Genomic DNA, 27,221 nt, shown 5'->3' with positions numbered 1-27,221 from the left:
ATGGTCGTTTCCCTCGAGTCGGTATTTCCGTCAAGTCGGTCGTTCACTACTTCAGGTAAGACGACTACTGCAACTCTCGCTACGCCTAGGGTTAACAACTAATGAAATTATGGAATAAAAGAGCAAGTTGTGAACAACAAATGCCAATATTTGAAGATACCTTTCACACCAGGTATTACACAACAAGTCAAACGTCTGTGCAATAAACTTAACATCAAATTAGTGAGTACACCGACAACAACTATTCAGTCATTGCTATGTCACCCAAAAGATTCACTTACACCATTTGAAAGAGTGAACGTTGTATACGAATAGGTTGTAAGAATTGACAAATTTTATATTGAAGAAACAAGCAGAAATCTGAAATTAAGACTACATGAACACAAAATTAGCAATTCGACATGGTGACACCCATAACAACGCCATTGCAGCCTACTGCTGGAAACTGACCACATGATGGATTGGTAAGAAAGTAAAACATTAACAACAGAAAACAAATAGTATACTAGACAAATCAAGGAGGCAATTTGGATTAGAAGACATGGGACCTTAAATAAGAATGACGGTAACACCATGATTAGAGAAACGTGGTCAACAATATTATGACTTAACAGAAAACTGACAATTTAAAGGGCAAAATAGTTGATAAACGTTATCTATTTTTTTCAATTGATAAAGACCTACGGGTCAAAACGTCCCGATTTGTCAAATACTCTATGCGGTGCACATCGCTCGTGATATGTCTACTATATATATATATATATATATATATATATATATATATAAAGTGTATATATATTACAAAAGCTGGTGGTACATGTATCTTTTTATCAGCTTGTTGTGGAAACTCTCGATCTCTGGACACCACACAGTCTCAAGATTCTACACTATAGCATCGAGAATTTTTGCATTGAGTCACATGATGTTTTCAAAGTCTTTGATTAAACAACTTATTACAACAATCATCGGTCAAATTATGGACACATAACGCTACAACGTTTGAATTTAGAGATAGTGAATGTTGGTAGCTGGGACATGCAACTTAAGTTGTTTGGGATATTTGGGTGGGAATGTTCATGTATGTAACAAAGAGACATTTTTCTATATATACATCGCTTTGTTGCTACCATTGCTTCATTTCTGAATACTATACGTTTGAAAAGACCCAGTTTTGGCCTCCTGTTAATTGTGAAAAGTGTGAAATCTGTGAGCCTTCTGGAAATCAATCCTTTTCTGGGAGGTGCTGAATTTCTAGGCCGTCCTATTTATGAATCAAACAAAATTCACTGCTTCTCTTTCTAAACACATTAATAAGGATCTAGATTGTCAAAATCGACTATCTGACCTTGAAGATCCTCGAGTTGAATTACAACTGTTATGATCGTTCGTTTCATTTTGCAAGATAAATCACTTACTTAGAATGACTCCACTGGATGTAACCATCCCTACTTTTCGTCAGTTTGACACAGAAGTGCGGCATTGCTTGGAGGCTATCGTAAGAACTTCAGTTCCTGAGCGAGTGTGGAAACAAGCTACACTCCCTATTCGTCTGGGAGGGCTAGGCCTACAGCAAGCTAGCAGGACTGTGGCTGCTGCATTTATTGGAAGTTAAAATGCAGTCAGATCATTGTTAGCACAAATATTGAAGTATACACATCCTCACTAGATAACAACAGTCTTGCCAGAAGGCTTATCTTTTCCTGGTGAGGTTGCTCAAAACAATTATTGTTTTCTGTTACCAGATCATAACAGTAGCTTAGACAGCTTGTTCACTCAACATCTATTGCAAGTTCATCTTGATTCTGCACTATGGTCATCACTCAAAGATAGTTGCTGCCTTCTCAACTGTGCACATCTTAATACTATTTCTGCTCAACAATCTGGAGCGTGGCTACGGGCACTACCAAATCCTTCACTCGGCCTTGCTATGCCTCCGAGAGACTTTGTTGCAGCATTACGTTTGTGGTTAGGACTTCTTCTTTTCCAGGCTCTCCACCAAGCATTGCACAGGTGGCCACGTCTTGGATAATTACGGTGACCACCTGCTAGGGTGTGGCAACTCAAAACTGCGAATAAAATGCCATAACTCTTATGTGAGACTTTGTTTCATGTTTTATCAGCTGACAATCCTAATTACTGACGGGAACAGCGTTGTAGCATCAGTATGTCAAGAGCGAATGATGTGTTTCATCCAGATTTTGTACAAGATCTACCAAAGTATTTCGACACGACGATATGAAATTCACTACAACCTAGGTATATTGTTATATATATATAAGTGGAAATCAAGAGTTTACAGAATTCCATCCTGAAATTCAGCATGTGGTATCTTTGGAGGGTGGTGTAGAATTTTTGGGCTCACCAGTCTTCGAGTTTTGCAAAATGCTTTGTTGACAGCTGTTTTTCCAACAGGATCCAAAAGATACAGGAATGCCAAGAACATCTTTGTGATCTAGAGAATCCCCAAAATGGAGTTACATCTGCTACGATCATGTTTGTCTTTATGTAAAATTAACCATCTCCTAAGAACAGTGTCACCAAACAAGACTATTCAATATCTTTAGAGTTTGATGCTTCTTTACACAGGTGTCTAGAGTCTATTGCTAATTCATCCATTACAGACAGTTGTTGGAGTCAAGTGACACTTTCGATCCGTTTAGGTGGACTTGGATTGCGAGAAGCTTGTAGATCCTCTTCTGCGACATTTTTGGGAAGTTGTAATGCAACTCGGGCTCTCTCACAACGTCTGATGAATACAGATCTGAACATTTCTTTCAATAGTTCACAGAGCACATTTCCAGATATTCCTGGAAAGGTATTTGCACAAGAACTATTACAATAATTATTACCTGACCATGAGTTCAAACCAGAAATAGACACCCAACATCATCTACAAGTATTATTGGATAGCAAGCTTTGGTCAGACCTAAAGTAAGAAGCCAGCATTCGTGATCATGCCAGAATGAATGATATTTCAGCTCAACATGCTGGGGCGTGGTTGCGGGCATTGCCTAATCCTAATCTAGGCCTTGCCATACCCAGCAGGGGGTTTATTATAGCATTACGAGTCTGGCTTTGTGTTGGCATCTTTCCTTCTTCGCCTATTTCTGATCTTTGTCTTTGTGGATCCTTGTTAGACGAACTTGGTGATCATCTCATAGGGTGCGATCAGAAGACCAACTTAGTTATCAAATGACACGAAGCCCTTTGTGACACACTATTTCACACTCTTCTTGTTGATGACTCCCAATGTCAACGTAAGCAGCGTTGCAACACTACATCTAACAGTAGACCTGGTGACATCTTTCACTCGGATTTCCAGCGTGGCTTGCCAACTTACTTTGATCTTTCAGTGAGAAATTCTCTCCAGCCTTCATATATAATACAGTCAGCAAGCAAATCGTGCTGGACCAGCAGCAGAAGCTGGAGTTTTGGAGAAGGACCGCTGTCATGAAGACATGGTGAAGGTTACTGGAAGTTTATTTGAACCATTCGTTGTCGAGACTCTTGGTTTATGGCATCTTCACAGCATGAGCATGTTGAAGATAATAGCAAGGAAGACGGCATTTCATCGTTGTCAGACTGTTAGTAGAACGCTAATGTTTCTTTATGAACAACTTTCTGTCAAGCTTTGGCTTTTTAATGCTAGACCAATTTTGGAACGTTTAGCACTAAATAGTAGAGACACAGTTGTTGGAAATAGTTAAATGTTTATGCGTAGGCATGCATTGGGCATGCCATCGAAAATATAATATATTGTATTATATATATATATATATATATATATATATATATATATATATATATATATACATACATATATATATATAAATATATAATTAATTTTCAAATAACTAAGGAGTTACCATCAGTGACTTCTTACAGACAGCCTTGACAAAACAACTTGGCATTAAATTTCCACAACCTAACAGGTACAGTGTAGCTATTCATGAAGATTAGTAACAGATCTACTAACAGATGAACCAATCAATACATTAGTTTTCCTTGCTATAGTTTTGATTATCTCCAAACTGCTAGGTGTGCAACAAACAAGAAAATCTACCACCAACAAATGAAAAATGCCCCATTGGCAGAAACAAGGTCTCCATGACGACTGTCTTGTCTCTTTCTCATTACTTCAGTGAGCAGCTCTCCGGAACTCCACATACACATCTCTATTAGTCAGATCAGACTTGCAGTATGTTCCATGGTGTAGTGGTTAGCATACTTAGTGGCTGATGTTAATTCACGCTGACAAGTTAGCATTACATCACCTATTTTACGTGTCCCAAAACGACTACCGATTGGCTCAACAACTCCCCGACCATGACATACACTAACAAACATAGATAGATAACAACATACCGACGGACTAACCAGAAGTCAATTCAGCCCGTTTAGAGTGAGCTTCTCCCGAAGCAGTCCACCACTTATTGTGGTGTCCTTCTTTTACTCTCGTAGCTTAATTAGTATATACACCCAATATATGTAATATAAATTTGGCCTGCGAATCCTTGTGCCTATGGTCACCACAGAGTCATCATGTCATTAGGGCTAGTGCAAAAAGGTTGTCTTTTACAGTGAATATCACAGTCAGTAAAGCTGTTAGAAGTCTTCTTGAACAAAATGTCTGTTAAATTATGGTCCTACAATGCCAAGACATTGTTGTCTAGATTAGCTCTTGACAATAATGACCATGTACATTTCGTGTTTAAAGGGGAGATCCGACAAAAATGAACTTAACTTGTATGAGTAGATCTTGCAAGGACAAATCAATCTGTCTAAGTTACTCTATTATGTTTGCTTTCATAAGCGAGAACGAGTGATGTTTCTGTGATGTGCAACGCCCACGCGCCTGCTATCTTTGGAGAGAAACAACTGACAAAAAGAAAGCAGATCTTCATAATATCTTCACATTTACATTCAGTCTTCTCGATCTATCGGTGGCAGTTGCTCGTAAACACATTGATTTGTTGCAGTGGGAGGAGCTTAATCCACCAGGAAGCAGAGAGCGGGTGCAAGGGCATTGCATATCACAGAAACATCGCTCGTTCTTGCTCACAAAAGCAAAGATAACAAAGTAACTTATACCAATCGATTTGTCTTTGTAACATCTACTCATACACGTTAAGTTAATTTTTTTTGGACTTCCCTTTTAAGTTTAGGGTGTACTCGCAGTGGTGGGTACATGTGTATAAGAATCTCTAAATACATATGGTCACGCGCTGTGTGACCAGTCACGAGCAAGTATTGAGGTGGTGCATATGACATATTCACGGCAAGTTTGCAATAAGTTACCTTCAGTTATTATTGTACTCTTACCTATACTTATACACGTCACGTGATCATGGCATAAATGATTTATTGTAAGATTAGTGTGCTATATTGCTGTTACCGGCACTCGAGCTTATAACAGCTGTATATAGTTTGCTAATCATATGTATGTATGTATGTATGTATGTATGTATGTCTGTATGATGCCTGGATCTCATCAAAGCTTGTGTTGTACAAGGCTCGACACTGCGCTTGCAGGTGGATGATGACACTTGCAGTAAGACTGTACTGTCATTCAAAGACAGAATCCTGTCATTCTGTCTTAACGCCATTCAGGATACTCTACCTCATAAAGCAAAATTGCAACGTTGGCAGAAATCTGATTCTCCTGACTGTCCACTTTGTGGCAATTATCAAACCCTTCAACATGTGCTCAACAACTGTGGGACGGCTTTAAAGAGTGGGAAATACACCTGGCGTCACAATTCTGTGCTTAAATGCATCTACCTGTTCTTAGATGAACATCTACCAAGATCCTGGGCAATCTCTGTTGACCTTCCAGGCTTACCATGTGTACTCCCATTTGTTATTTCCAACTCATCTCTTCGCCCTGACATCATCCTATGGTGCCAAAAAACTAAAGAAATTAGTCTTCTGGAATTGACAGTGTGCTTTGAAGAGAACTTTACCACCTCATCCGAATATAAGAAAAAATAAATATAGCAACTTGGTATCTGCCTGTAAACGAGCTGGGTGGAGTGCTCAACTTCACACTTTACAAGTTGGGTCAAGAGACCTGGTAGATTGCAGTAGCTTTGAACCCATATTGCGGTTCCTCAGATTCAGCAAGCCGTCATCAAGCTTCCTATTCAGAAAGATGTGCAGAATTGCCATTAGCACATCATTTGCCATCTGGTGTAGAAGAAATGCAGACTGTTGGATGGACTCTGACCTGTTTGTGTAAAACTAGTACTGTAATAGCTTTAATTCTGTTTCTTTTATTTTAGTTTTGACTCTTGCTGTCTGTTTAGTTTAGTGTTTAGCGACTTTTTAATCCTGCGCTGTACTAGCCGTACATAGGCAGAGGTCACAGACACGCCCCTCGGGATGAATAAACTATGTATGTATGTATATATGTGTGTATATGTATATATGTCTATATATATATATATATAGATAGATAGATAGATAGATAGATATATACATATCCCAGATGTATGGCTGCATTGCCACGAGAATTGTTGTAGCCGTCAATTGCTGAAGGAACAAGAGAAGAAGAGGTCGTCATCTTTTCAGACTGTGCCATTGTGGCTTTTGCCACTCTGGCTGTCTGCGTCAGTCCTTATTCTGGTGATGGGACCCCATTTGAAGAATGGACGCTTTTTCATTGGCTTTATTGTTGGGTGGGCAACTGTCAGTTCGTCATGCTCATATTGTCCGTATTTTGTTTGGCTGTTGGAGTATACAGGTCAAAGGGAACATGGAGTTTGCTGCATCATCACCCTACTTCCAGCGCTCTGCATGTTCTGGTTTACATTTGTATTGTTTCAACAACTTTGGCTGTTTGTGACGAATCTACTTATTTCTTGCTGCCTCATTTGTCTTTAAGCGGGATAGTTGGTCGAGTTCCTGAAGCTTCCCGCATCTTCAACACTTACCCAGTGCTCTTCAGAATTCTTTGATCATCTGGTTTGCTTTCTTTGATCTCTCTTTCTTGGATTCTTTTCTTTTTACCTCTGATCATTGCAGTCGTATGGAATATTGGATGTTGCCGCACTTTCACCCCTTCTTCAGCGCTCTTCAATTTTTCATCTTCTGCATTGTTCACGTTCAACCTTTCTTCTGTTCTTTTGATGTGGAGACTTCTTTCTGTCCTTGTGGCAAGTGGTGCAGTTGGGCAAGATCCTGAAGTTTGTCACATAATTGCCCTTCTTCCCGCGCTCTTCAGGCCTTCTTCCTCTTCTTCATTCACTTGCTGTTTGTTCTCTGGTATATACTTCTTCATCCTCATGCCGTTTATAGCAGATGACCTCAGACTGGATTCTGCAGCATGCCGCACTTCAACCCTATTTCAGCGCTCTTCAGGCCTCTTTGTTTATCTGCTGTACTATTCTATAACTCTTATCTGCTATATAGTGCTCTTTTAGTTCTTCTTTTTGTCTTGTATGCAAACAGTACACTAGCTTGCATTAATATATATATATATATATATATATATATATATATATATATATATATATATATATATATATATATATATATATGTATGTATGTATTTATATGTATATATGGGCCGATATGTGTTATCTGTGTTATCTGTATTATATACAAATATATGATTTTCTCTCTCTATAATATACTATATAATATACTGTATAATATACTATATAATATACTATACTTGTATATATATATATATATATATATATATATATATTTCTTTTTCCAAACTCAAACAATTCGCCAAACATCCCCAAATCAACAAGTCTTACATGACTCTAGGTATATCCCAACTTTCAACGTCCTGTACTTCAAGCTGAAGTCTCTTATGAATCATTCTCGAGTTATGTTTCCATAATTGAATAGAAAGTTGCTGCATCATATTTTGGAAAGCCTGGTAGAATTTAAGGCCAATGACTGCTGAGGTTTTGGAAGCAGACTTTTGATGCTGAATAATGACCAGAGCCCCAAGGTCTCAACCACCACGGGGTAAAAGAGACCACAAGCTGTATGAACTATGTCTTCATGGCGAATATACTTTGTTCTTCACCTGCCTCTGCTGCGGCTCCAGCCCTTACAGCTGATTTTGTCACACATAACGGCTGCAAAGAGTTTCTAACTGTTACATCAAAATAGGCAGGTCAACCCTCCAAGAAATCAGGATGAAAAGCATCACCAGGACGGCTTTCAGTAGAACCATTACATCTCATCTCCCTCATAACAGCTCTGTTCTCAACCAATAAGCCCTGGAAAATAACTTCTGCCAATGCATTGTGTCTACGTGTGCGCTCTGGACCAAAACCACAACCAAGAAGGTGATCTCCAAAAGTGTCAATGTGCTGACCACAACTGCACAAGACAGATGCCGGAGGAGAAGGAAACATCTTGATTCCCAACCAGAGCTGTACTGCAATAACAAACTCATGAAGAGACATGGAAAGACCAAGATTAGAGTCGGGTATTACACGCAACCAAGCTCCTGCATGAGACGTACTGATTGAATTTAAGCGTGTTCAGTCTCATAAGCTAGCAGTGTTTAACAAATACTTGACTACATCAGAGTCAAATTCTGATTGGATTTGTCGTTGAGTAGCAATGCTGAAATCTAAAGTCGAAGAATTTGTGTGCTTTTCAGATAGTGACAAATCTGAAGATGGCTTTCGGAGTCTCCTGATAGTAAAGATCGTGAGAAATGTAAATTTGCAATATCCAGTGGATTGCAAGCCTTTTCGAGGAAGTCCTGTAACATCTTACGAGCAGAATTGCAACTCCCTACGTAAGCAGCTGGTGAAAACTGGACTGCTTCTCTCAGACCAAGTCCACCAAGTCTAATAGATAATGCCGCTTGCAGCCATGCCATATCTGCAACAAAAGAACGACAAATAATTTCTAAAGGTCGACGTAACTCTTGATCAAAGCGATGTAATTGTTCCAACAACATGGCCAAAACAACATTTCGTAAAATATGATTGACTTTGCAAACAGTCTGACAGCTTCGAAGCAAATGCAATTCAACTTGTGGATCATCAAGATTACCAAGATTTGACTGGGACTCCAAGATTTTGTCAACACGTTTAGCTGTGGAGGACTTAAAATATTCAACAGATCCGTGGACTGGTGATCCTAGTAGCTTGATACCTTCTGATAAGCGTCTGACTTTTGAAGGACTTCAGAAAAAGTTTGGTCTCCAGAAGGCCAATATAGTTCACATTTGTTTAAGTTGATGTGCAAGCCAAAAATGGGACCCTTTGCCAGTAAACTTTGTATTAGAGACAATGTTGATTCTCTATTACCAATGAAAGAGCCATCATCTAAGTACCAATGTTGAAAGTGTAATATATATCTTCTAGTGTGAATTCTGTTTTGGAAATGCCATATTAAGAGCAGCAGTTGTGATTGCAACAAATCTCTGTTATCTTCTAGTATGAATTCTGTTTTGGAAATGCCATACTAAGAGCAGCAGTTGTGTTCGCAACAACTCTCTGCTTAGCCAAGGAGTGTTTTATCATGTGGTTTAAAGTGAGTACAAATTGAGCATATTACTGTTGTTTGAAATAAGTTTTTTCTTTGAAAATAGGGAATGCAATACTTCTACAGTCCATCAAATGTCTGTGAGATTGTTGTGTATGGACTAACGTTCGTGTTCTTGGATCCGTATGGAGTACTTCTTCACGACTTGAACATTCCTCAAGACTCGTGTCCGAAAATTGTGTGGGAAATAGCAGCTGTTACGGTCTTCCTTGCTTGGACGCTACTTCTTGTGAACTTTCAGAGGTATCAAATGTACATGGCCAACGCTATGGAAAATAATCCCATTGATAAATTATACTGTTGCTGTTGCTGTTGTTGTTGTAGAATGCCTCATGTAGGAATATACATTGTAATGATTATATCGATGGTTAAGACTATGATTCAGGTAAGTGTATATGGGTGGTAATCGCTTTTCTCGATGGTGCACACAAGCATAGAATGTTGACAAACAAGGGCCACCTGTAAATGCTATGGATATCAACAGTGCACACCATTTGGCCTGTTTAAAGTTGATTCTATATTTTCGGCAACACGCTCAAGAATATAGAGCATTATGTATTGCCCATTGCTTGAAAAGCAGAATCAGCCCCTTTCCACCGATATTCACGTAGTTGTCGTCAACTTTACAGTCGTCAAAAAGGCAAAGATATATTTCAACTGAAGGCAGAATCAACCCGAAGTCCTTACTGATATGGTGGCTCCAGTGTGGGATGGGAACACTGCAAAACCAGATCTAAGCTGCATTAGCAAAATCGCCTGCTTGGCTTTGTGAGAACTGTTCATTCAGCTGAAAGAGATTTTCTTTGTTGACCGTTGCTTGTCTTTGTTTACAGCTGCTTACATATTAAAGTCATCAAAGTGCCACCCATAAATGAAACAGTGAAATCATATTACCGTATTTCTGCACATTTAGCTGCATGCTGGTATAAGAGGGGATTACCAGAAACTTGCTTGTTGGACTCTGGTGACGATAAGGGCATGCCGGTATATCACGAGGGAGTGCCGGTAATGGCGAGGGAGCAACTACACATGCATGGTAAATTTTACTGCAGACGCACGTTGTAGTTCGATTCGTTGACCTACAGAATGCAGCTTCCCCGAAGCCCAGCCAGAAAAGAGAAAAGTCGAACAGCCAGAAAGTCTCGAGAATGGATCTTTGCAGTGTGGCAGAAGATCGATACACAATTGAAAAAGCTAGCAGTACTATGCAAGTACGACGAGCTCGATGGAAGAAAATGAAGATGCCATGCAGGGAATGTGGAGTGTGTCATCAGTGCGTACCAGATTAGATTTGAACAAGCAGAAGAGCACACAGGGCTGACAGAAAGAGAAGAGAGGAAGACGATGAAGAAGAGGAGGATGAAGACAGAGAAAATCAAACATTTTAGGGTTGATTATATACTACATCCAGATGAAAAAGTATACATCTTAGTGTTTATTTATGTCAATATCTAAGAATGGATGCAGCATAGATCTATGGGTCCAGTCTCTAGGGAGGTTGGTCAAATCACCTCTCTTTCTCCGGCATGCCAGTATACCCCGGGATATACTGGCACCCCGGGTAAACCCCAGCTTAACCAGCATGCAGCTAGATGTGCGGAAATACGGTATTAGTGTAGTATCTATTCTTTGACTGTTTCTAATTAACTTGACTCCATCGAGAATGTCTGGTCTGGTAGCTCCTTCTACATACCAATTGGCAGGAAAGTTACTTTGGCAGATTGGCAGATTTTTAGTGAGCATCAATATAAAATTCACCATTAATTTGGCAAGTGGGATATGTTGATGTCATCAGTTTTGTGGATCAGGCATCACGACAATGTGGCGGTACATCTTGTGGATGAGGCCACAAGATGGTAAAACCCCTAGCTGCTTGTCATCTGCTGTGCCTACCCTGTCTAGCAGGGAGTGCGGACATGAGAAAGAGGCTGTGAAGCTATGATGAAGGTGGAATAATGCAAGTTAAATTCCGTAATTACAAACTCCTCCATGATGCAACCACTTAATTAGTGGGTGGAGAATATTGTACATATCAATTACCCAACAACAATGTCCAACCGCCATAATAAAATCCGTCAATATGCTTTAACAGACAATTTTTTAGCTAAAACTGCCAAAATATATTCCACCAATGTTTCATCTTATACAGTATATCTATTAATGAATTAGGCATAGTCGTCCTCCAAGCTGTTTTGTGGTTCAAAATCACATCAAGTCTAATTCAAGGCTAGAATAAATCAAATCCAAGCCTGTTCTAAATGGGCTTACCTCGGCTGACCTGCATTGCTGGCATCAAAACCCCGGTCTAGTTATGAATGTGTGGCTAACATGTATTGCATACCTAAGAAATTTCTCCAGAGTACTACATGTAGTGCAGAGCTGACGCATTTTTCAGAAAACATACGGATTGCCTGCGTATACCACGTTCACACCTATTAATCTTGTGATCAACAAAAAACAGCATAGAACAAAGTCGTGACTGACAACTAATTGCATAATAAACAGAGAAATAAAAATATTAAATAGGTTTTGCACTTTATGCTGTTAAATAAAAATTAAACCAAAATGCTAGATTCTAGATGCTTTGTGCAGGTCGTTGTTGTGGTGACACTCTTTGTTCTGGCATTTGGATTAGCGTTTTACTTACTGATGAGCAACAAGGTACATAATGCCAATACAGTATTGCGTTTCCTAGAGTGCTATAATGCTTGACATGTTAGACAAACTTTTCTTCCTCTGGATTGTCTCTAATGAGAGTTGTAACAATGGCTGTAGGAGACTTAGCCCATGATGACACCTTGCTGATTTCTCCCAGCAGTGAAAGCGCAAAGCTAGACTACTACTATGACCGCTTGAGAGATGAGTACGGGCAATTTGATTTCACAAACTTCTTGCCTACCACAACGGACGTCAACGTCTCCGCCATCAATGGAACAACCGCTGCCTCTGACAATGACAATTTGGAATCCTGTTTGGTTTTCCCATTTCTGTCTTACGCCTTTTTCATATGTTTTGCAATGCTTATGCCAATTGTTGTTCTCAATGTACTGGTAAGCGTTCCGTCTTTCATTGAATCTCTACGTTGTGCAGTTTTTTGGTTTAGATTGGGTTAGCAGTTGGAGATATCGAGGCTGTAAGAGCAGATGCGGCTCTCAGACAGATCAGAATGCAGGTCAGTAAAATGTGCTCAAGTTAGGGACTGTCTGCATGCCAAAGTTCTTGCTTTTTACATTCTATCAACTGTATTGTGAACGTGCTGTGCATAGCACAAAGTATTAGCGTGGCAACCATGTTGGGTATAGGCTTACTAAATGCTAAAACACCGAAGCGTTCCATGTGTTTCCATTTCTATGGACAAATTTGATTCTGTATACAGTTTCAGTGGAAGACACAGTTACTTAGCTATCAAGCAGATGATGTGACCAGGGCCTCTTGGATTGACTATGCCTTAGTTAAAGACAGTCTTATAAAAGATATGCAAGTTTTCAATCTGCAATGGTCCTTGGTTATCAGATCATGTACCAATACTTATGTCTTTCACTGTGATTTCCACAATGACTACAATTCTCACAATGAGAGACGTTCCGTTAATGACTAAGGTAATAAAAATCCCACTCATGTACGTGGCAATTGACAGATTACGCTACCAGATTGAGTCATGAGAATTAAGTCTACTTTATCAGCAAGCTGAAGCAGCGGTCTGCGATGATGTTCACAGATGTCATCATGTTGACTGCAAAGAAGTTTACTATTACAAGATCATGGATGCAATAAATTAGCAGCTAAGATTTAATTATCACTAACAAAAAAGGTGAAGTTCAACTCTGAAACAGTCCAAGATTAGAACTTGACAATCATATCTAAAATGGTGAAGCAAAAGGAAACCTAGAAGTGGTGTATTACCACGCCATGTGTGAGTCAAGACATGAGTTTAAGTGGGAACTAAAGCGATAAAAAGAGCTGAGGAAGTTGTCTGAGTGAGAAGACTCACTGGCAAATTGAAAGATAGTAACCAGGACTACTTCTGGAGATAATTAGTCTATGATCCAACTCCAGAATAATTATTGTGACATATCGTTTGCACCCCCTCGTCCGACTTTTATCTTTCAGTGGATTTGTACTAACTAAAAGGTGCGTATTGCAAATCTGAATGTTGCCCTTTGATTAAAGCCCTAAATAGGAGAAACAAGCAATCAGCTCATTGCCATAGCAACCATGCAACATACGCACTTCCTGTGTAACCTAAACACTTCTTTTATCGAAAACCTTACATTACAACATCTCTATTATTCTACTGTACTTGATTTGTTACATGTGTAATGGAAATAATCTGAAACACAACACTTTAACAGTCTAATGACGTGCTGTGATAAGCGGGTGGTTGATACAAGGCAACTGTTGTGATCAGTAGAGTAGTATTGTTCTAATTCACTTTATAGTTTTAATAATCTACTAAGAGGAGCTACATTTCAACAATTCTAACTTTAGAATGTCTAACACTAAAAAGAAAATTCCATCAAGATCGAGTCATCATCGCTGCTTTACACAACATTGGTATTGCATATTTCATAGTCTGCCTGTTTGTTACAACCTATAGCTCTTGGAAGCTCCTAGAGCATCAGTGCACTGGAAGTGTCCATTGCCTAACAGGAGCAGTGCCCAGAGCACAGTTACTACTGCAAGAAAATCAAATGAATATCATTAGTGCTCAGGAGCCGGCAACTGATCTGACAACTGCATAGCTGATGATGTCATCTTCAGAAACAAATTTTCATCCATGACCGACAGGCGTCAGAATTTCAGGACAACGCTTCCAGACTGCCACTTGGTTATTTGCGCGACGAATCTAGCTATATGGAGTCGCAGAGAATCACGACATGGAGGCAACTGATTGATACAACTGCTGTTTGCGCAGAACATTTGATATTGAACGCTTTTATTAATTAAATGTTGCGGAACCTAGGCTTTCGTTACAAACCACAAACATTTCCCATACGTATGCCCAAAAGGTTTTCATCAATTTCATGTTTCTCCTAACATAATGAACATTCAATTGCCACATAGCTAAAGCATGCATTTGGATCGTCCTTTACATCTATGCATTTTATGGTAACTTGCAAACGAACTGGTGGAATCACATCCAGTAAATGGATACAAACCGACGAGACCTTGGGAGACATTGCAAACAAATTGATAAAACAACTTGCTGTTTTGTTTCTGTTCGAAATATAATATTGTTGTACAAAAAAATTGTGAGGCAAGACAGCACACTATAATGGTGACATCTGTGTCGGGTCAAGGAATCAGGACACTAGTGGCATGCATGCACGATGTTTGCGCCATGCCTTGCATGAAGCGGCAATCAAGTGTCTGGTTCTTCTTGTGTAGGCTCCAATTCGCAAATGCTAACCGACGACTACGTAAACCTCCAGCACTGAGTTCCACGCACTTGTCACATAAAGCTGCATGGCATTTTGAAAAGCTTGATGCAAACTCAGGACTTATCACTAAGTGTATCCGTACTATTTTGGAGGTACTTCTAGTGACATCAGTTTTAACATAACCTAAAACGCTGAGTGCACTTCCATTACTATACATCTGATGCTGAGCAGTACTCTTCCAGTTTGTCTAGTTACATAAATGACTATATTTTTAGATGCTGAGTGCATGCGTTTTCAATCAGTAAATCTAAATGTACATCCAGTCCGTAAACACTTCCATTACATCATTTTTAATAACCTATTTGTTCTGTGCTTGCATCTGACGTTCACTAAACGTTTTCATTATGTCAGTGCTGTGGACGTTAACGTACCGGATTAGTGATTTCCTATATCACACTGACGTCACTTCACGTTCCTAATCAAACTTACTTATTATATGTTTTGCTACACAAACAACTGTCTACCATGCAATGAAAATGGAAAAGAATCGCTACTGTGTAACATGGCCTCGGACTAAAGATCCTGACGTGTTGGAACTTACCGGATTCGAAATTTCCTACATCAGGCTGATGTCACTTCATGTTCCTAATCAAACTTACTAATTAGATATTACATTTTGTTACATGAACAACTGGCTATCACGCGATGAACACTGAAAAGAATCGCCACTACCATGCAACACGGCCTCGTAGTACGGATCCTAAGTGTGCAATTGAAAAGTCTTCAAAATCTCTAACATGGGACAAAAATTATAAAGGGCAACACCCGTATTTCTCTTCAATATGAGTCTACCATTATTTTAAAAGCAAAGAATTAAAGTTAGACAAGGGGTGCAACGATGGTCACATTTTAGAGGGCCTTTCAGATTTGGATCATAGACTAAATTAGGTACAGGATACAGAGACTAAGGTCAAGATGTTTGCAGCTTGAGAGCTGGTAATGCTAATACTAAGTGTGATATTTTGAATCTGTGGAAAGACCACTTTAGTTAGGTTGCTAATTGTCACAACAAAATTGACAGAAACAGGCTTCAGGCAATCTTTCTGTATGACGTAAACACATAGAGATCTGTACACAATCAAGAAGATGTGGAATTCTACCGTTTCTCTGGGTGTTGTTACAACAGTTACCTCAAAATTACATAACAAAGCTATTGCTCAGCATGGAATAGCTGCAGAACATGTCAAGCATATGGAGGTCCCGACCTATTGATACACATCAGCATCGTGTTTCAGGCTATGTTGAGACATGAATATGTTTCAGAACAGTAGAAGAGTCAATTATAACTTCCATATTGAAGAACAAAGACGATTGCAAGAGTGATCCAGACAACTATAGAGGGATAACAACCTCCTGTAATGTCCAAGTTATATGAAAGAGTACTGTTATCAAAATTTGGTTGTTTCTGGAATCAAGCCAGCTTCAATTTGGGTTTACTATAATGTGGGTACTGCGGTTTGCTTATACTTTGTACAGAAAACAGTTGATGATGAAACAACTGCATGTACGTATGTGCACTAGACCATTCTAAAGCTTTATCTGGGTGTTATAAATTATATAAAGATGACATTGGGGAGTCCACTAGCACTTCCTAGGTAGGGATGACATCAATATCGCTTTGGTGCTACCACGTTCGGATGACGTTGGGATAACATATTTACTGTAAAATTTGACACACCATTCACCATCCCTTTCTCTGTGTGTGACATGTAGTCTCACTTATGTGGATGCACGTGCCAACAAGCCAGTTTTTCGTGGGATCTTCGCTGTTATGCTCACAGGATCTTCGCTTCTCCAGTCATTCCGTACATGTTAGTATACGTACTTGAAACACTCGCAGATTTTAGTGGATCATTTTTGCCGTTGTCTGCGTGCACGTGCCTGAAGACTGACAGAATCTTTGCTTCCTTCACTGGATCTTCGTTTCGCTTATGGGATTTCCATGTCGCTTACAGGATCTTCGCTTTGCCGTTCTTTGCCTGTTACTTGAAACGCCTGTTGTTTTACTTGCGAGATCTGAGTGCCGATTAACTTGTCAACAGTTTTGTTGTTGGATTTCCCGTCTATGCGTGGGCCCACAAACAGGATCTCCACATCCTTCACAAGATCTTTGCAGAAAACATGAATGTGCATGTGATAGACTGTTCTTTCTAACTGGTACAAGAGAAAGCACGGATACGACTCCTACTTGTGTGGGACTGGAATGCACACGCCAATTACCACATCATAATCAAATTAGCTTGTGTAATACTATATAATGTAAGCATTGCCTGGTACTTTTAATGAATCTTTACTTCTTTAGATAGTATAAGAGTGTAGCAGTATTAATGTAGTACTGCTTCAAAGCAGTTCTCAAATATACTATGAGTTGTAACATTGTTTCTATTAGAAGCAAGACATGAACAAGAGTACAAAAATATTTATATAATAAATAAAAAACAAAGTAGGGATGGCTGCCTACTTTAGGCTAGTGCTTGAAGAAATAGGGGCGAAAACATTCCAGACAAGAACTCGTACATTACATCTGAAACCAATCTCCCACAATTAAATCCCTACTTTAGTCATGTTTGCTTTCAAGGTGGCTGCTTGGATAGGAAGTGAAGTAGGGATTTAATTGTGGCAGATTGGTTTCAGATGTAAAGTATGAGTACTTGTCTGGAAAGTTTCGACCGCTATAGGCTGGTTTACAGTAACTTAAGCGTCAGCACAGCGTATCGCCAACGTAACGTCAGTGTCCTACTGTAAACATGTTACCACCTTTCGCCGAAATGCTATGTTCTGACCAGCGTCAAGACGTTGGATTAGACACAAGTTCTATTCGAGCGTCAACGTAATGTAAACCAGCAATAATGCAGTTTGTAACTACCAATTGGCTGTCGCGCTTTCACTCACGTGGTCCAGTTGTATAATATGGACGACAAAGATCTCAACAAATAAAAGGAAGAAATCTTGGTAAGAAGGAATACATACAGTAACAGCAGCGACACTTGCTTCACATGCGCTAGAAACGGCCCTTGACGCCAGACCCTTCTGCAGCTGAGAAGACGTTGCTGGGTTGCGCTCAGACATGTTACTGTAAATTAATTAGTTTCAGCATCTGACTACGTTTACGCTATACGCTGGGATGACTCTTGGCTTGCATGAGTTACTGCAAACCAGCCCTATTTCTTTAATTAAGCACTACCAGCTTAAACTAGGCAGCCATTGATATCCCTACTTTGTTTTATATTTATTACATTAATATTTTTGTGTTCTTGTATAATTGGTACTCTAATCAAACTGCTACAGGATGGGCTGAGCTGTTATAAATGAGGTGAGACAAAGTAGTGTTCTCTCTCCAATGCTTCAACACTGTGATTGATGAATAAAATAACCTGGAGAACAGGATATGGAGCGAGACTAGCAGGTGTAAAGGTTGGCTGTATTGCTTATGCAAACAATATTAGTTGAATTCAGACAATGTTGGGGGCATGCAAAAGATCTGCTAAGAAGAATGTACCTAAACTTAACGCCAAGAAGAGTGTGGTGACACTGTTTAAACAAAGAAAACTGGTCAATGTTAAGCAATACTAGATTTGTGACTGAAGCTGCATGACGCCACACCGTTTAAAGATTATGACCAGACCTGCCAACCTAGCAGTGTCAAAATGCGTGAGTTTGCAGGAAAATGCGGGAGAATGATGGAGTTTAAATTTTTGGACATTCCTACAGTAGCATTAATATCAATAAATTTATATCGTAATAAGTGTTAAATAATATATATAAATAATATCTAATCATCAAAATTTAAGTATTTGCATGCCCGGTTGGAGTAGAAACCATTAACTAATTTAATTATAGTGCAACAAATGTATAACCGATTGATTAATGTGCCTAATTAGCGACAAAGCATTAACACCAATTACTAAACATAATAGTTAATTAATTAAACACAGAACTTGTACTGTACGTACTACTGCCTGTTATAAAAATCTAAGAACAAAGTACATGCACATTCTCGTGGCTAGTTGGGATGTTCTGGATTCTATTGTCTTGTGGCCTTCTTCAATTGCTTTTCCAGCAATACATATGGTAATCAAGTAGCCAGCCCCTCCCCTGTTCCACTTCTGACTGACTCCTCCTTCTATGTCGGTATTTTGACCAAGTATGTTATAAAAGAGCTGGATGAAGAGAGGGGTTGGCACATAGAAATTGATATTGGGAGATCAAGCATGTGCTTACATATGCATGTACTAAAACTGTAGGGTACAGTTACACAGAACAGGCACACCTATCATTTTGGTCACACCAACCAATGGTCAGAATGCGGGAGATTCGATGCCAAATGCAGGTAGGTGAGAGAAGGGTCTCAAATGCGGGAGTCTCCCGCTCAATGCGGGGGAGAGTTGGCAGCTCAGTTATGACATTTGGGATCATTGTGGAATGATGTGAGAAGTGATTCAATGTCAGTGGAGAGAAGAGCCAAGAAATTCTTTGCAGTGGTAAACGCTGATTATGTCCTAGAGAGGAAGCTGTGTGAATAAGAATTCTAAATGTTCAATTATTTCCGGTGTTGAGTTAATATTACCGTATTCACCCATAATAACGCCCATACTTAAATAATGCCCATGCCTGTATATACGCCCATGTGCAACAGGTCAGAACTTTCAGCCCCGAAACGGCCATGCTCAACTATACGCCCATGCCCAAGTATAAGCCCAGGATATGCATGCGCAGACAAAACAAAATAGGGTCCGCAGAACATTCGTCTCCATCTGTGTGCGTTTGATTATTTGGTGTCAGTGCTAAGTGAAAGTGCTTACTGCTAAACTGATGTCTTCGTTGCTATTAACGACCCTGATGCTCTTGACAAGCTTCAGGCCGACCACGTGTGCATAGTGTTTAGTTTCTGTGTGTATGCTGATGCTGTATGGATATCAGTCCTTTGATCTTGCAAATGGATAATTGCAACCATTGTGGTGGTATTTCTTTCTTCAAGTATCTAGATGATGACTGGCCAAACAACAGCATTTTGCGACCATGTATACACCTAGGACCAAAATAGTGCCCATGCCCTAGTGTACGCCCAGAAAAGTGTTTCTTTTCCATACGCCCAGGGCATTATTATGGGCAAATATGGTACTAAATAAAGCTGTGTTTACACCGTCGCTTCGAGCGTGTGAGCATGTGTGTGTGTGTGTGTGTGTGTGTGTGTGTGTGTGTGTGTGTGTGTGTGTGTGTGTGTGTGTGTGTGTGTGTGTGTGTGTGTGTGTGTGTGTGTGTGTGTGTGTGTGTGTTGTATTAAGTGTAAACTGATATAAAAATTTTCTTAATTTTTGTCTATTTATGGTCATTATCATTAATTAATTATTAGCTTGTTGCCAGAACGAATAATTCTTTGAAAACCCAGGGATGCGTCAATGTGGTTAACAATAATTAACTACCTATCATCAATGTCCCACACTACACTTCAAATTCAGTACATGCACATGCATGAAAGCTGCTTCTCTTGCACGTAGCGGGTTTTTATCCATGTTATTTCTCAATTCTGCATGTAGCTCTCTTGCTTGAATCACTTGAAGTGGACACGATTATCATGCTTTCGTTAGCCGTTGCTATCATCTTTTGTTCCGTTAAAATTAATTCGTCGTAGCTAGAGATCGATGTACGTGCACGGGAAATACTGTGAAGTGACATGTGTGTGTGTGTGTGTGTGTGTGTGTGTGTGTGTGTGTGTGTGTGTGTGTGTGTGTGTGTGTGTGTGTGTGTGTGGAGACCGGATCCAGAAGAAGCATGCAGCGCAACGTTTCCTACAAATGTTTCTTGCAAGACGACGTTGATCGTTCATCATCAGCCCTACTTACATCTGTAAATATATTCTTGCATGGAGCGGGCTTGTTATCCATGTTATTTCTCGATTCTGTAGCGCTCAATCTTGCATCATGCACTTGCAAGTAACTACTGAGGTGGACGGGATTATCATGCTTTTGTTGAGCCGTACGTTGCTAGCATCTTTCGTTCCGATGATAATTCGTTGTAGCTAGATAAAGATTGATCTCGTACGTCTCCTAGATATACTGTGAAGTGACATGTAGTGACAAGATCCAGAAGAAAGCAGCGTTAGCGTTTCCTACGAATCTTTCTTGTAAGACGCTGCCGATCGTTCATCATCAGCATTACTTACAGCTAAAACATATTGCTCTCTTGAAGATCGCGGATGACATGTTGGTTGTGCGCAACGGTACACATGCATGGTCTGTTGAAAAGAAATATGAATTCCTTTGTTTTGCAATTATTCTGTAATAAAAGTAACAGACACGTACAACTCTAGCCTGAACTTTACTCTGTGCTTCTCAGTTTAACGGTTTAATGTTTTTACTATGGATATGACATCTCGGCTTTTCTGTCATAATGTGCCGGATTGTTACGTCACCCACTGTTAGTGTCCTAAAGGACTGCTGATTGGCTCAATAAATTCCCGAGAGTGATTCACACCGATATGCTATTGTTACGTCACCTATTTTTCGCATCCCAAAAGAAAGGACTGATGATTGGCTCAACAAAGTCCCCCAGCATGACACACACTTACAAACATAGGTACATAGGTACATACCGACATACCGACAGACAGACCGGAAGTCAATTCAGCCCGTTTAGAGTGAGCTTCTCGCGAAGCAATCCACCACTTATTGTGGTGTCTTTCTTTAGGCTCGTAGCTTAATTATGGTGGCCACCTATGAGATCTTCCAAAAAGCCTTTACACCAAATGTTAGATACTGCTTGGAAGGCCATTTGTAAAGGTATTGGGATGGGTTTTGAGAATCTGTTCATGACAAGTGCAAAGGATAGTTCAAGGAAGCATCTGAAAGGTGCTCCAAGAGCAGGCTTTATTCTTGCACTGGACATTACACAGTATGAATAAAGTGGTGAGGCAGATAACCCTAGCCACACAGGTGAAAGAAATCTCTTTGAGTATGGACATCTGTCTGGAAAAGATCAGGCCTAGATGGCTTTTGCCATTTTAGCTATGGAGCGTTATCTAATAGATTGTCTACTTCGTAAGTTCTCTTTTCTTCCTTTTTCTGTATTACTTCCCATATGTACGTGGATGTACTGTGCCTCACTGGTTCAAAATAGATATAACAATAACAAAGTGGCGAGGTACAACAACGAAATTCTGAAATTCTATACATGTCCTTTCAGTAAGCTATGGTCATCTATGGCTAGTAGCAAAGATAAGGATATAAACGCATATAACATCACCTGCAAATTTGTTGAGTGGATATTATTTGTTATTTTACTTCAAACACGATGGTTATATGATATCCAATTTTGTTCTCAGTGCCTTAATCTACATTCAAAATTCTAATTTACAATTGTTTGTAGATAAAGTTGCTAGTGGAGGTAGAGACCGTTCTGCCAAGTTGGTTTCTCAGACATGTTCACGTCACCACTACCAGTCGTCAAGTGATGGAAATCAACAGAACCGTGAATCAATTGGTAATACAGTATAAAATCACTATTGCACGTAATTGTATTTGCTTCCTACACGTCCTAAGCCATATGCATTGCAACACACAAATTCTGTGTTAGAATTAACGCAAGTGTTAGAAGCTAGTGCTGGAAGCTAGTCTGGCACTGCAAAATGTCATATGCATGCATTTTCGTATGTGTGTGTGTGTGTGTGTGTGTGTGTGTGTGTGTGTGTGTGTGTGAGAGAGAGAGAGAGAGAGAGAGAGAGAGTGTGTGTGTGTGTGTGTGTGTGTGTGCATTATATGTGTCAGGTAACTAAAGATACCACTTTGTTAGCGTTGTCACTGTTCTGTACGATAGTTAAGCAGTGCAGTAAAAGCAGCAGAAGAGCCAACAGGAAAGATGATGTCTACAACAGCAGTTCAACTGGGCAAAATCAAGCAAAATACCAAAGAAGTCAAGACATGGTAAGGGTCACACGTCTCTTGCTCAGATGGTACTATTCATTATTGATATAAACATGCAGGCTGTCCAACATTGAGAAAAGTCTACAACAGCAATGGGGAATGCTCAGGACTCTTGCTGCTTGCGTCAAACGTCAGAATATGAATCAATCAACATCCAGTGTGGTTGACAAAGCTCCTGATGAGTCAGTAGTTCGAAAATCCCCTGTTACAGTTTCAGCTAAAGAAGAAAGTCTTAAAACAGCAAAAGTAGAAAGTCAATTAATAGACGATAAAAAAGCTGAAGAACCTGAGGCAAGATTAGTGCCAAAACATGACAATGATGAAGACATGGTTTGATTCTCTACGTGAGCACACATTGGGTTATCTCACATGCCGCATATATAACAAACTAATTTCTGCACAAAATTGCTTCATTTCTGCCTATTCCTTAAACTGGACATATTCTATGAACTGAGCAGTGTCATCTAGTGTTAGAGTACTATCTGCAGTAGAAAAAGAAAATATTATGAAAGAGCGAACCACAAACAGCATTAACATGACAGTCCAGAAACTTTGTGATTGATTGTCAGACTTCATGTTTCACAAATTCAGGCCAAGCTATTACCAGGGATTTTCCTAACACCTTCAAACATGCGTCCTCATCTATTGTGCATCTTTAGCCCCGCCCCAAAAGGCATGGCCAAAGTTAGTGATGTGTTAATCTTTCAGCTCATAAAAACACTAAATTCAACAAAACACTGTACTGTTGAGTTCCTGCTGTATTTACGTTTCAGTTTTTCATTTGCATACATGTACTCCATCTGTTTGTCTGTCATCACTGTAGTATGATTATAACCTATCTATCTCACACAGGTATACGGAAACCAGGTATTTGAAAGTGTGAAGTTGAAGGGCCAGCAGCACGCCTGGCTCTCTTTTATTAATTATTTAGTTAAGTTTATTAGGTTATCTAAACCATTCCTGCAAAGGAAATCAAAGACGCAGCTTGCATATCAAAGACATATTCTGATGTAATGGGTGGAGCAATGGTGATTATCCAATTATCTTGTAGGATCAGCTGACCAACAGCTAAAACCTTTTGACATATAGTAGAGCAGCTCTTACATAATCAGTGGTGTAATGAGCACACTTAGTGTAGCAGGCTTGCAGCAAGGGTTTGTCAGTTTAGTGGTCCTTCATATTAGACAAGAATGCACATAATAGGATGTGTCTGGCAGTCTGAAATCTACGTCCCAACTTCCTCAAATGCATTCCAGGAGGCATCAAATGTATTGTAGGAAAATCACTGTATTGTACTCAGCAATGTTGCACTTAATGGCCTTTCAATGCAGAGAAAATTTTGTATAAATAAGTACACATATCAAAATTATTGCCACATCTCGAGAAACCAGCATGTTGGATTATGTACATAGAATAATATCAATATCCTGTTTGAGTAACCTTAGGTGCCCGACTGGTAGTAATTTGTTCTGACCAAAGCATTTGAGATAAATAGACAATACTAGCACAACGTGAATTACATAACCATAAAACAATGCTAAAATGAAATCCATACATCAAACTGCCAAGAATTGAATTTACAGAAAAATGCTCTGATAAGCCAATATTTGTACAAACTTTGCGTCAACAAAAAGTGTCTTCTGCCAGAGACAGAGTATCAGGATTCTAAATGTCCCAATTTACAGATTTCAATAGCTAAAAATCCCAAAATCCAGTTCTATCACACTCATAATTTGAAAGACGTGATAAGCCATTTTAATTAACTTTACATCTTTAAATAAAAGCATTGTATGTGTGCACGAGCATCACATCAGTATTTGCAAAATTGCTATTTGTAAATAATGCAATAAAGTATTGCCTAAACATTCAGAAATCTGCCAAATCAATTCTTGTTCAAATAAATCATTTTGTTAACCCCTACCCACAAATCCCAATTTATCAATTTGTTTGAAGTATTTAAGATGCAATGTGTCATGGTTTTTCAATACTTGGTTGCCACTGTTACTTGAAACACAACCTTTGTTAATTGAATTGATGCACAATTCCACTGCCATCTATACCGTTGTAGAAGAAAAAATTATCCAACGGATGACCTCGACCTGAGACAGCCTACAAGTAGAAACACTACATCACGTGAAGCATAATACACAATAAATGAATGAATGATATATTTCTGTCGCACCTAAAAAGGTACAGTTCCCTCTTGGGGCAAACATAAAAACAACTAAGACATAAGACGTACACAATGTCTTTCAGTAGTAAGAATTTGATTGCTGCTGTAATTGTTAGCTACTTTGCTGTGAATGCTTAACCTAGTGCTGCATTTGTCAAATACACTATGTCTTTCAGAAACATGTATATTAGTAATAGCAGTAGTTGTGAGAACTGGTGTATTTGAAATCAAATTCTATTATCCAAGATAAATAAATAAGTTAAGCAAAGGTACTGTATGCAACATACGCAAAACAATTGCATTAAACACATACTTAATTCTAAAATTTAACTAATGCAAGATAGTCTACTCTCAGCCGAAGCCAAGTATGTCTTTGTTAAACTCTCACCAAAAAGGGGGTGTGACTTGGGCTCTACTTCAATATACTACTACAGAACAAGAAGAACACCTATCAAGTTTACCACAGCGCAGCAACTCAAAGGAAAATGAAGCTTGCTTAGATGAGTCTGTATGTGGATTTTAGGGAGGTTGTTTTCAAAAAACCATGTAAGAATATTCAATCCTAATGCTCCTTCTTACAAGTCTTCTGCAATATTTTTCTGGTACAAACTCCACAAACAAGAGAAGAAACGTTGCTACAAAGAAATTTTGCTACAAAGAAAGAGTGAAACAAATAGATCATGCTTCTTTCACTCCCCTTGTGTTTTCCTGTACTGGAGGTAACAGCACTTTAATTTCCAACGTTCTTGAAAAGACTAGGGTCTCTACTGTTTCTGAAACAAAACATTGTCTACAGTACTTCCATCAACTGGATAAGATTTCGCATTGGCACATCCATCATGTGTCTCAGAAGCTGCAAAACAAGAAGAACACCTATCCACAAAGGCATATTCTTGGCTTCGGCTGAGAGTAGACACCTTGCAGTAGTTAAATTTAGAATTAAATATGTGCTTAATGTAATCGTTTGCGTATGTTTCGTACAGTACCTTTGCTTAATTATTTATCGTGTATGATCGAGTTCGATTTTCAAATACACCAGTTCTGTCAGTATATTATTGTATGTAGATATTCTACGTTCCATAGATGAGACAAATACGATAGACAGAAACTACAATTTTAAAAAGAAGTGCGGTTAACTGTAACAAAACATCAGAAGACTCTATGTAAAGTCTTGAAGTTACTGCACGATTGGTAGACTATTCAATATAATTGACACTCAGATCTTGTTGAATAAACCTCATTGAACATAAACTTGTTAAACATAATACAGACAGACAACAGATACTAGCAATACAGTAGATTATTACAATCACAAGTTGACTTAAAACTGTAATTGTAAGCTGACCTAAAAGAGTAAAGCTAGGTTTATAATATGACGCTGGTAAGAATGCTAGTGATGGCGCTCAGGCAGGCGGCATATTGTAAACACTTGCACGTCGAGTCACGAGCGTCGTCAGCGTCACCAACGCTAGAGTTGATTCAAGTTCAACTCTAGCGTCCAAACCGGAAGTGCTCTAGTGTCTACCAGAAGCACGTGCCTTTTGTTGACAAATCAGAGATCAAATCCGGGAGTGAAATAACTGGAAGTAAATTATGGAAAAGAAGCCAATCAAAACAGTATACGTATAGGTACGGTTGCTTGTGGCAGATCAAGTCACAGTAGCTTATAGATGTGAGGCGTAAGGAAAATGCTTGAAAAAATGTATTGAAAAACGGGGCTCCCAGCAGCAGGCTGCCAAAAAATGTGGAAGCATCTCTGCGACAACTTGGTATGAAGGGAAATGAAAACCACATCACAGACTTTTGTATTCATGATATACGATTAGGATGAGCATGAGCATAGTGGCTCGTCACTGACGCCCATCAAATGCTATTGTAAAATGGTACAGTGTCCTCATGAACGTTGCAAGCGTCATCAATGTCATATTGTAAACCAGGCTTAAGGGTGTATTGAAGGTAGACATGAGATTGAAGATAAACAGTAATTACTAGAACACCTGCTGCAACCACAGTCTCATTAGCACTTCTTGTGTGAATTAAAGGTCAACAGAAATTCACCTCAAACACCAACAAGGAGACCATGCACTCCCTACGATTACCAGATGTCTGACATGAGAATATGTTTTTCTGTAGCAACTTTTTCTTTAGGACCATCAAGACCAC

The 27,221-nt window shown here is 39.2% G+C and overlaps 2 protein-coding genes across 5 annotated transcripts in view; one reads left to right on the top strand and one right to left on the bottom strand.

Moving 5' to 3' along the window:
• Window position 1: 1 nt before the first annotated feature.
• Window positions 2-23,428, top strand: LOC134180136 (uncharacterized). Its single transcript, XM_062647222.1, has 10 exons — window positions 2-55; window positions 9,418-9,513; window positions 9,572-9,768; window positions 9,850-9,910; window positions 12,118-12,186; window positions 12,246-12,575; window positions 12,629-12,697; window positions 22,332-22,445; window positions 22,779-22,885; window positions 22,945-23,428. The coding sequence occupies exons 2-10, from the start codon at window positions 9,502-9,504 to the stop codon at window positions 23,219-23,221; spliced, it is 1,236 nt and encodes a 411-aa protein (XP_062503206.1). The 5' UTR covers window positions 2-55; window positions 9,418-9,501; the 3' UTR covers window positions 23,222-23,428.
• Window positions 22,969-27,221, bottom strand: part of LOC134180137 (SUMO-activating enzyme subunit 1-like) — a 39,012-nt gene continuing 34,759 nt past the window's right edge. For 2 of the 4 annotated variants that reach the window (XM_062647223.1, XM_062647225.1), the window contains one exon: window positions 23,509-24,994. In XM_062647223.1, coding sequence (XP_062503207.1) covers window positions 24,908-24,994 — 87 coding nt within the window. In that variant the 3' untranslated portion in view covers window positions 23,509-24,907. Of the gene's footprint in view, window positions 23,103-23,508; window positions 24,995-27,221 lie in introns of those variants that run through there. The other 2 variants (XM_062647226.1, XM_062647224.1) reach the window with 2 other exon arrangements.

Source organism: Corticium candelabrum, chromosome 5 (genome assembly GCF_963422355.1).
Source record: "Corticium candelabrum chromosome 5, ooCorCand1.1, whole genome shotgun sequence".
Classification (NCBI taxonomy): Eukaryota; Metazoa; Porifera; class Homoscleromorpha; order Homosclerophorida; family Plakinidae; genus Corticium; species Corticium candelabrum.
The sequence above is the reverse complement of the archived record's forward strand: the minus strand, read 5'-3'. Positions and strand labels throughout refer to the sequence as shown.